Source organism: Benincasa hispida, chromosome 8, assembly GCF_009727055.1.
Source record: "Benincasa hispida cultivar B227 chromosome 8, ASM972705v1, whole genome shotgun sequence".
Taxonomy (NCBI): domain Eukaryota; kingdom Viridiplantae; phylum Streptophyta; class Magnoliopsida; order Cucurbitales; family Cucurbitaceae; genus Benincasa; species Benincasa hispida.
In genome coordinates, this window is record NC_052356.1 from 27,850,694 (window position 1) to 27,862,232 (window position 11,539).

General features: G+C 32.6%; 1 protein-coding gene across 1 annotated transcript; it reads right to left on the reverse strand.

Annotated features, from left to right (window-relative positions):
- Positions 1 to 4,380: 4,380 nt before the first annotated feature.
- Positions 4,381 to 9,365, reverse strand: LOC120083854 (proteasome subunit alpha type-2-A). The gene is made up of 11 exons (XM_039039741.1): positions 9,157 to 9,365; positions 8,989 to 9,065; positions 8,464 to 8,528; positions 8,323 to 8,369; positions 7,751 to 7,826; positions 7,140 to 7,207; positions 6,883 to 6,952; positions 6,209 to 6,294; positions 5,894 to 5,956; positions 5,205 to 5,270; positions 4,381 to 4,721 (listed from the first exon to the last, which is right to left on the reverse strand). Exons 1-11 carry the CDS (start codon positions 9,195 to 9,197, stop codon positions 4,673 to 4,675), a joined length of 708 nt encoding a protein of 235 aa, XP_038895669.1. The 5' UTR covers positions 9,198 to 9,365; the 3' UTR covers positions 4,381 to 4,672.
- Positions 9,366 to 11,539: the final 2,174 nt, after the last annotated feature.

Below are 11,539 nucleotides of genomic sequence, written 5' to 3' on the forward strand. Positions count from 1 at the left end.
AAAGTGAGGTAGATGACTTTTGCAGCATTTTATCAATTTTAAGAATTATACAAATTAGGGAGAGATGAAACATTAAACACTTAAAAGTTATTTTTCTAAAAGTTGATTTCAAGTGTTTCTCCTAAATCAATTTATTTTGTAAGCTCATTTTTTTTCGAAATTTATTTTGAGTGGTTGTCAAACACTAAAATTTTTCTGAAATATTTTTTTTTTTTAAATTAAACACTTAAAAAGATATTTCAAACACATCATAAATTAATTTATATTATTTTTTTTATAAAATAACTATAATAAAAAATTGTTAAATGTAATATTAAAAAAAAATTACAAAACAAAAACAAGTTTTTAAGAATTGGTTTGTTTAGGTTAGAATTTTGAAAACACTACAGGAAAAAATATAACAAAACAAAGAAAAGCTAAATTTTCAACAACTAGAAGTGAAAAAACCAAGACTATGTTTGGTAACCCATCAAATTTTAAAAATTATTTATGTTTTCTTATTGGTTCTTAATTATGATTTCTACCTTCTTAACAAAATTTTAAATTCTATATATATATTTTTTAATTTTCAAAACTTAGTTTTAAACAATTCTAAAAGTAAACTAACATATAAAATAACTAATAAATGAAGGTAATGTTTCAAACAAGTCAAATTTTGAAAACTAAATAAAAAATAGTATTTAAAAAACTTGTTTTTTCTTTCTTTCTTTCTTTCTTATTATTATTTGAATTTAGCTAAGATTAATTCAACTCTTTTACTTAAGAAATAAATAAAATATTATCAAAATTTGAGAGTAAATAAGTTTAATTTTAAAAAATAAAAAAACTAAAAAAGAAATTGTACCAAACAGAGTCTAAATATGTAACGACCAAGTAATTATAAAATATGAAATTCGTAGTTAAATTATGAAATGACTAATTTTAAATAATCAAATTTAAAAAGTGGCCAAACGAATTAGAGTTTTAAAAAATGACTAAACCGTAATTTTAATAAAATATTCAAAGTGTGCATAGACAAAAATACCCCTAAAATAATTTTCCCTTTTAACTCAACCCTAAAGTAGTCTAAAAGAAAACGGAGTGTTAAAGAGCAAAGATATGAAGTCTCTTGACAACAAAAATAACAAACAAAATTAAACGGTAATATTTAACATTAATTCAAATCAGTGTTAAAACACAATCAAACATTATAACACCTAAAATCATTGACTAAAATGTTGATAACATCTCATGTATTTCCATGACCCGAACAAAGGGGAATACATATTACGGATCATACCATAGTTATACTTATAATTACGTACAAGTAACTATATTCAGGATTGACAACGAGGTCGGAGCGGAGCGGAGCGAGGGATTCCTCATTTCCGTCCCCATCCCATTCTCCATTTTGGAGTGTTGGAGTCGAGAATCTCCATTCGTTGATCGGGTTCTACAGAGAAAATTTTTCCATTTATATTTTCATTTTATTTAAAATCAATTAAAATTTGATATTTATATTGAAAACATAAATAATTTAGGTAACAAAATAGTACTATTATTGTTTTATTTATTAAATTAGTAACTAAGAAATATTTTAGATTTTTTATTGTAAATTTAATAAAAATTTGAAGTTAATTATAGGATAAAATGCACTTTTGGTCTCTAAGATTTGAGATTGGTGTCTATTTGGTCCCTAAAATTTCAAAATGAACATTTTAGTTCCTGAAGTTTGAAAAATGATTCTAAATGGTTTTTAAGTTAATTTGACCGTTAGTTGACTAACGAAAAAGTGACATGGTGTGTTGACTTAGAACATTTCGAACGAGGTGACAAGTATTAAATTTGGTGAACGTTTTTACTATATATATATATATATTTAAAAAAAATTAGGTGGAAATTTATTCTGTTGTGGTGTCTCAAATCTAGCATATTTTCGTTTGCAATGGTGAATTTAAAGGTCTCGAATTAAGGCCGTATATAAATCTTACTCCATCCTCATTCTCCTCCACCAGATTCTCCCATATTGTGAAACGTTGAACTATTCATTGGCCCAACTCCATTGCTTTGATCTACATCTCATGCCAAGAATCCATGGTAGTTTATCTAACAAAGGACATCGAGAGCATTCTAACCAGATGAAAACCCAATATTAACAAAGAAAAAAAAAATGAGGGACGAAGAAATCCACTTAATATAGTTTTTTTCTTTTAAAAAAGACCAAAAAAAAAATTAACGGTCAAATTAATTCAAGCACCATTTAAAAGTATTTTCAAATTTTAAGGACTAAAATACTCCTTTGAAACTAGGGACTAAATAAACACCAACCTCAAATTTCAGGGACAAAAAATGTGTTATGCCCTTAATTATATTATGAAATGAAGAAAAAAATTATAAAATGAAATTAACAAAAAAAAAAGTTAAAGAATATATATAAACAGTAGCTAAGTTACTATTATTTATATATATATATATATATGAGGGACCTTTTTTGTATCTTAGTTTGACCTCATCCCCAATTAAACTAAGAATTTCCCACCCCGATGAAGATTGATACCTATAAAGACATGACCTACGAGGATATTTGCCATATTTTATCAATGTTTATATGAATCTATACTCTAAATCATTAATCGGTAAAGAAAGTTGGATAGTGGCATTAAACAATCGAAAGGTACTAATTAGGCTATTGCATATTAAATCTACCTGGATTGAATTAAGTGCCATTTTAGGGCCGTTTTATAATTTATTGGTAAGAATAGGGTAATCTACAAAATATTTGCAAAAATAGAGTTTTTTTTTTCTTATTCACATTTCCTTTTGTTGACAAAAGGTACTATCTTTGTTTGCATTTCTTTTTTATTCAATTATGTCTTTTGAAAAGACTGAATTAAATGTACACTTTTTTCTTTCTATTTTGTTATTTTTTATAATATCCATTTTTTGTTTAATTTCTTTTCATCTCCTATATCTTTTTTTTAGGGTTTTTTTTTTCATCTTTGATAACCTTTTTTTCCCATATATGTATATAGATAGATAGATAACTTAATTTGTGAATTTTCCCCTTTAATATTGCAAGTTTTAGAACTTCTTATTAATATATAAACTTTAAAAGTTATTAAAAAAATACTATAATTTTGAAGTAACCATCTCTTGAATATACGACATTCTTCCAAATTAATTTTTTTAGAGAATTTTTTTAATCTTAAATTGTTTAGAAAAAGACCATTTTAAATGAAAACACATCTAACATTTAGAATTTAGGAGAAAAATACTCCTTTAGTCCTAGATTTTTGGTTTAGTTTTTATTTGGTCATTATGCTTCAAAATCTAGCATTTTTTCCCTAAAATTCTAATAATGCTCAATTTTAGTTATTGAGATTATAAAATCATTGTCATTGGTAACTTGTTGTTGAATACAATTAGGTTCACTAAATCGCTCATATGCCAATATTGTCGTTGGTGACTTAAAGATGGACTAAGATGATGATTAGACCAATTATAAATCTAAATAGATCGATGACATGACTATTTTAATCTTGACATCGCAAAAAGTTGCTTAAAAATATATATATATATATAACTCGAATCCACCCCCTTAACTATATTAGATGACGACTAGCAAGTGTTCTAGTGCTCCTTTGCTTCCAACCTCTTTTTAACCTCCGTCCTCACCAATTATGACTTCTTCGTCATTGAAGCCAAAATCACGACTTCTTCGTCATTGAAGCTAAAATCACCAGATCAAAAGTGACCCAAACAGAATGGAAGCCAAATCCTAAGAAATCAAGAGATCCGGATAAAGAAAAATCAAAGAAGAAGAGTGTATAATTAAAATAGGCAAATGGGATAAAGAAAAATCAAAGAAGAAGAGTGTATTATTAAAATAGGCAAATGGAATCAAGGGAGAAGAGAACTCCAAAATGGGGAAATAAGTAAAGAAGGGTAGAAGGAGGAAATGTGGTAAGGATTTGTGGAAATTTTTCTAGTACTACGAGAATACCATACTCCCTTTGTTCAAGCTATTATTTTGTCTTCATAAATATTTATAGACTTCACATTAATGTCAACAAATCCAACCCCACTTTTAAAAGGATGTTGTAATGACATACAATAAGTAAAGATAATTTTACTAGTAGTATAGAAATTTTCTCAGAGTTCTGGTGGCAAGGCTCCAATCAGCCACTCCCACCTTCGGCAAGTAGCTGCAATCCTTGCCCCCTTCTCCAATTTCAAATTAATTTTTCACTTTTGAAAAAAATAGTCACATCATCCCTCTATTTAGTTCAAAATTGGTCCGGTCATCATCTAAGTCAGCTTTCCATTCACATAATCACTATTCAGGTGGAGCAAAGGAACGGCAGTAGAACTTGAGGTTCAGCCCAAAGAAAAGAAATGGTGTTGGAGGAGCACAAATCAATGTAGAAATTCCAACAATTTTATAATTATAAAACAAGAAAACTTCTCCACAGCGTTTCAAATCCAAGCATGCATAATTCTTTTAACTAACATACAATGGTGGATGTATTGCGCAACCTAAAATGTCCATAGAAGGAGCCAACAAATTTTCTTCATAATTTTGGCAATGGCAGTGCCAGGCGTCATCAAAGTTCACAGGCTGCTACTTCACTTCAAAATCAAACAGTCACAGTTTGTCTTTAAAAGAAATTTCCTTTGCAGACAAACATATTGCTTACTCTACTTCAGCCAAGTAATCATCAATCTCAGCAGGGGTTAGTACTCTGCAAACAAATATTATAGGCATACCAGAAGTCAGTATGAATCGCAACCGTTTCTGATAAAAGTTGGAGAATCAAGCTTGAAGGTAGAGAAAAGATCCAAGCCTAAAATTGTGTGCAGAAAATGGACAGGAGAAGATGAATGACATAGACGTAACCATCAAAATTCTTTTGAACTATAATCATCAGACTCAGCTTCATTGCAATTAAAAACTATGCATATATACAAAAACATTTTTGGACCTTCAAAGGAACTCGCTAATATATAAAAGATCAAGATTTTCGAGTTTCAAGTGTTATTATATTCAAAATTAACTTGGTAGGTTTCTATACTTTAACCTCGCCAATTTCCCAATGGTACACTCACAATGAAGCATATTAGGATTATAGCCTAATATACAGTTCAACTATGGCCCGAGGGTTTTGAAGCTCAAACCAAGGGATACGGTTTTTATTTCCAGTAAAACAGAATAGGAGGAGACCAACCTGAATTTCTTATCTGTGCCAATTATTCCAATTTCAATGTTTTTGCCTGAGATCTGACCTTCAAATCTACGGAAGTACACAAAACATTGCCAACGATTAGCCATAAAATAAGAAACAATAATATTTGCTGTAAGCGGTATGTGGCAAATTATACATAATTTAAAAAACGAGGATTTTAAATTTAGATCACTTGAAGAACTTGTCAGAGAATGAATAATATTTAGCTTAAAACACTTTTACCAATCACCAAGCGGCGTTGTGGTGCTACAAGGTTATGAAGTTTTGCATCTTTTAGATACTTGTTCTTTTATGTAAACTAAGGCCTACGAACGACATAATATCATCTTGAGACTCAGACCTAGCCTATGTAAGAGGCTTTTAGAACACTGTTTAGTCTTTTAAAAGCACATGCCATTTGAATTTGAGTTCATATTTTAAACAATAAGTAAATAGATTAAATTTTGTAGGAAATAACTCCCTAGTTGTTAAGATTTCTGCGGATAATAATGAAAAAAGGACGTAACTTCTCTATGTCATCACTACAATATCCACATCCCGTACATGCTACCATTTCATAGCATCTCCTTCCCATGAACTAATCCTCACTAAATTCTTCAAGATAGAGAGAGAACGATATACGTAGAAATCAAGTTCATACATTAAATGAGATTCTTCAAAAATATACATACCCCTCTTTTAAGGTTAAGATAGCAGTGTGGACGGCATCATCAAGCTCCATATCATCGGTATACCTAAATTAGAAAGTAAGATCACCAAAACTGTCAAGAAAATTGGACAAGTGGCACCAGAAATCAAAACAACCTGCAAAACGGTCTGTGGTATGATACTTGGGAGCATTTAAATCATAGGCAATGGATAATTTTAACTTAAGTTTGCCTTGGGTTCTATTTAATAAACTAGAAAGAATAATTAATGCAAAATCTGATGCAGAAAACGCTTACTTTGGCTAAAGAACTCAGGTCATAGAAAAATAGAACAGATACCTTTTTTCTAGGAATGTTTTGGCGTTAGAAACATTCTTCCCCATTGCAGAGGCTTTCCAAGAGAAATATGAGCCAGATGGATCCACCTAGAGATAAATTATTCCATTCAAGAAGAAAAAAAAATTGAAAAATGGCTTCTCAGTGATGCTAGAAAAAGTTCACAACTTTCTGTAACTATATCTATCACACACTGACACACACACACATATTAGAGCAACGTTGTAGCACAGAGACTTGATTGTGAAAACAGCAGGTACACGCAGGCTTTTTTGTAGGCATTCTCATTTTTTTTTTTTTTTTTAAAATAATAATAATAATATTGGAAACTTTTTTAAAAATAATAAATATTTAAAAATATTTACACTTTATATAAACCTTCATCTATATCATTATATTATCAATATNATAATAATAATATTGGAAACAAATATTTCATTGAAAAGATGAAACTATTGTGTGCTCATCCGCATTCACTGAGCAAACAAACAGCTCATTCAAGTGTCTCGGATACAAAATATAATATTCAAAAGGTGGGTTCCTGAATTTTCATTACCAAGTTTACATTAAACTAAAACTACGATATGGATGTAAAAGACAGTGAATTGTAAAGTTAAAAGCATCTTAAGTCAGCATTTAGTGTGTTATTATTTTATCAAGACATGAGAGATAATAACCTGGTACAATTGAGGACCATTGTCATCAAACCCAGCAACCAGCAGAGATACTCCAAAGGGCCTTACACCACTAAAGACAAGGAGAAAATAAAATAAAATAAAACTTTAGAATCAATTGAAATTGAAAAGATATATTCAGGCAAAGAGCCCCCAAGTTCCAGTCTAAGTTTTTGGCAAGTTAGGCAAGACCAATTTGTATCAAGCTTCCATTTAAAATCTAGAGTTTAAACAACTTTCCAGGAAAGAATTGTGGTTACCCAGATTGGGTGAACTCCTGCATTACAGCTGCTGTTTCCCTCACAAGTTGCGTGACCGGAATCGGTTCCTAAGATACATTTTACACAAGTTACAACCATGTGAAGAAAATCATAAATACAATTATGAACAATCAGGAATCACATACTCTAACATGAATGAAAAGATTATGTACAGTTCTCAAGAAGGAAAATAAGTCAACAATGCAAATTTTTGCAAGAATTTGAAAATCTCAGCCATATTGAAGAAAATCAACATGAAACTCATAATCTTATTATTTGAAAAGACAAGAAGAAAGGGTACACACACATATAAAGGCCAAACTGAGGGGAAGAATAGAACACCCTAAGAGTTGGAGGTAGAGAGAAAGAGCACCAATAAAAAGTAATATTTTGACAATCAGCCAATAATTGTTTTATCCATATTCAAGAAGCATGTGCAAGAAGTGTACCAAATAGTACACTGATTACACAAATTGAAGGGTACTTCAGTTACAAAGAAAACCTCACATGTACCTAGTGTATCAAATTAACTTATGGAAGACTGAATACACAAACTAAAGAGAGTTTTAGTTAAGAAGAAATTTGACATAAGGGTGGAAACCTCATTGTACCTTGTACAGCCTGTGGTATTGCTCTGCCTGCTTTCTACTTTTTCTGACCAGAACTCTAAAATCAGGACCCATGCCACTGTAGGAAAAAACATCAAAATAAAAAACCTTGAAGATGCTTACTTAGGAAAAGAATGAATGCTAAAAATAGATTGACCCACATATCAACTCTGTCCAACTTCGAATATTAATGACCATGGAGATACATATTTAAAGGCAAAACATGACAATTTAAAAGAATAACACAATTTATTAGCAGCACCAAATAAAAAGGTAAAACCACAATTTTTATTGATACTAAGTAAATAAGCTCCTTCCAATTAAACAAAGATTTTTTTCTCCAAAAGGCTACTCTATGACCCATAATGTTTGCTAACAGGGGACTGTATTTACAGACACAATGTTTGGTGCTCAACTTACAAGTTACAAAAAAAGCAGAGTAAATCACAAAGACAGCACATATATAACGACTAGTAACAGCAGTCTGAGAACACTCCAAAAGAAGTATATCCATGAGAGAGAAACACAGCAGAAAAGTAATATCTCCTGTTGCCAAGAGGTGAAGAAAATCAAACCTGTAAACAACTCCAATATTTGGTGTAAGAGATTGTATCTTTTGAACCTGAGACAAAGAAAGCGTCATAAAACTATAATGTGAACCATGAGAAATGGTTTAAAGAAGTCGGAACTTATAATTACTAAATTCAGTTACGTACAGATGTTTCATCAACCAAGATAGAAGGTAGTTTCTTCTCAGTCGCAATGACTACACCATTGGCAGCTGCAAGGAAGAAGGTATACCCGTCAATAAATACTTCAACACCCTTTCCACGCATAACCAGAGTTATAATCACCAACCACATAAATGCAACTTTCCAAGTTCAATTAAGTAAAAACAGACAAACTCATGCGTGAATAAGCCGCCATGCTAACTATGCGATCAAATAAGCATGATCAATTGATCTAAGACAACAAATTCTATAGTGCTTGAGATCATAATCCAAGAAACAACTTCTTTATCCAAAACCCTGACAATTCTTAATAAATCATGATGTTCCCATGAAGCAACATGAAAACACTGCTACAATGAACTGGGACGAACTCGATAAAAACAAAAACCCAAATGTGCTCAAACCCCAGAAGATCAATTAAACTAAACATTCATTCGGCGTCGAGAAATGAGCTCCTGTGGAGCGGCAATTACGAATTAAACTAAACATCATAATTTCAAGTCAAGATACCTTTGATACCGAGAGATGTCTGACCAGATCCAACCGCAGTCAAGGCGTGCTCGATCTGCACAAGCTTGCCCGAAGGACTGAGGAAAAGCACAAAAACAACAGCGTTAGAAGGCAGAATCGAGTAGGGGAGAGAGAGAGAGGAAGAGAAGGGGGAGTTGAGGAAGAGACCTGAAAGTGGTGAGAGAAAAAGAATACTGGCTGTCTCCCATGGCGTCTTGCAAAGAGTAAGTGAAGAATCGAAGAAGAGGTTCTGAAATGGGAGTTCTCAAGGAATGCCGGAGAAAAGCACAGCTCTGATACTAAAAAGCGGGGGATTTCTTGTTGCCGAAGAAGGCTTCGTTCGTCGACGGGCCCTTTGTTTTACCCTGGGCCTTACGGTTCTTGCTCTTGATGATTTGTTAAGAAAAAGTTTTTATTTATTTATTTATTATTATTATTATTATTATTTGGCAAATATCAATTTATACCATTATATTTTGGGCTCTATCGGTTAAAATCCCGAACTGATAATTATAACAATTTAATTTAAGATTATTTTTTTTAAAAAATGAAGTGAAATTTCATTTAAGACCAAATAGTTAAACAGAAGGACAATCCCTTGAGCTAGATAGGAGTTGGAGAAGCTTTAACTCAAAGACCTCAGTTTTTTGTTTGTTTATAACTAATTTTGTAAACGGTCAGCCGGTATATTCTATAAATACCACTGATTTTAAATTCAACACAGAGAGTTATCATCATTTTCCTTAGTTTTCTGTAAACAACAAAACTGTATGCAATCTTCATAAGTAAAAAGAATTTAGATCTTCCCGTGGACAATCTTACCGAACCACGTAAGCACCATGTCTTCATCTTCTTGCCTTATCTTTCTTGTTCATACGAGTGTTTTCTTTACTGCAAATCGAGTGCCATTCATTCATCATTCAAATCGCATTGAGTAATCTGAATATCGAGTCAATCGTACATTGTTCATCGCTATCAAGTAGCTTCAAGTTCATCGTTGTCACCTTCGAGTCACACCGAGTATCGTTCAAGAACCGTCGAGTACAATCAAGTATTAGTTCGGTTGTCATCAAGTCCATCGAGGATTTACACAGAGACTCGTCAGACAAAGAAGGGAATTCTCATCGAGGATCAAGTAGGAAGACATCGAGCATCGAGTGCCGAGTATCGAGGATTTGACAGAATATTTCTGAGCCATTTCTTCATCTTTTCAGCGTTGATCTTGGGTATTTGGGCCTTGTGAAGAGTGGTTAGCCCAAAAATTTGTGGTATCAGAGCATTTAAAGATCATCAAGGTCAACATTCTTGGAGCATCAAGATACTCAAGAAATCAAGACTCGATACTCGATCAGATTAGAAATGGTTGTTGCAAGGTATGAAATTAAGAAGTTTGATGGGAAGGGCGATTTTGGCCTATGGAAGGTCAAAATCAAAACCATTCTTGGAAAATAAAAAGCACACAAGGCCCTTTTGGACCCATCAATTCTGCCACCCACTATATCAACACAAGAAAGAGAAGACATGGAGCTTACAATATATGGGACTCTGGTTCTGAATCTCAGTGATAGTATCTTGAGACAAGTAATTGATCAAGACATGGCCTACAAGATGTGGGTCAAGTTGGAAGGTCTTTTTGCAACCAAGAATCTCCCCAACAAGATGTATCTAAGGGATAAGTTCTTCACATTCAAGATGGATTCTGCCAAGCCTCCTTCAGATAATTTGGATGAGTTCAAGAGGATAGTCTCAGAGTTCAAGAGCCTTGGTGAGAAAATTGGCGACAAGAATGAGGCTTTTGTTTATTAAACTCTCTACCCGAAGCCTATAAGGAGGTGAAGAATGCCTTGAAATATGGCAAAGAATCAGTTACCACTAATGGCATCATTTTAGCATTAAGAACTAGAGAGTTAGAGCTTCAGTTAGTCAATAAGAAGCAGCCTAATGCAGAAGGGTTGTTTGCCAAGGGGAAGAACAAGCATAATCAGTCTAAGGGGAATAAAAATCAGTCAGGTGAAGAGCACAAACCTAAGACCAAGCTGAGATGCAACTATTGCAAGAAGAAAGGTCACTTGATGAGAGATTGCTACATCCTGAAAAGGAAAAACCAAGAAAAAGAGAAGAATCAGAAGGGAAAAAAACCAGAAGCTTCAGTGGTTAAAGGTTCCTATTTTTATTCTGATGCCTTAGTCTCCACTAGAAACCAAACCAACCAAATCAGTCCTCTTGGGAAGCATGACTGGGTACTTGATTCCAGTTGTACCTATCACATGACACCTTTTAGACCTTGGTTTAATTCTTACAAGGAAGTAGATGGAGAATCTGTGTACATGGGAAACAATGAAGCCTGCAAGATCAAAGGGGTTGTTTCAGTATCCTTGAAGCTAAAGGATGGATCAATCAAGCTTCTAAAAAATGTGAGACATGTACATTTGCTTAAGAGAAACTTGATATCTCTGGGCATATTGGACTCATTGGGTGCGAATATAGAGGAAAAGGTGGAGTTTTTGAGGTGATCAAGGATTCCAAGGTAGTGTTGATTAGTGAGAAGGTC

Excerpts from the sequence above, each read along its gene's own strand:
- LOC120083854 (XM_039039741.1), bottom strand. The coding sequence starts at position 9,197 with ATGGGAGACAGCCAGTATTCTTTTTCTCTCACCACTTTCAG. Across the intron at positions 7,208-7,750 it reads AATACCACAGGCTGTACAAG|GAACCGATTCCGGTCACGCA; the intron begins GTACAATGAGGT and ends AATGTATCTTAG. Across the intron at positions 6,953-7,139 it reads CAGGAGTTCACCCAATCTGG|TGGTGTAAGGCCCTTTGGAG; the intron begins GTAACCACAATT and ends CCTTGTCTTTAG.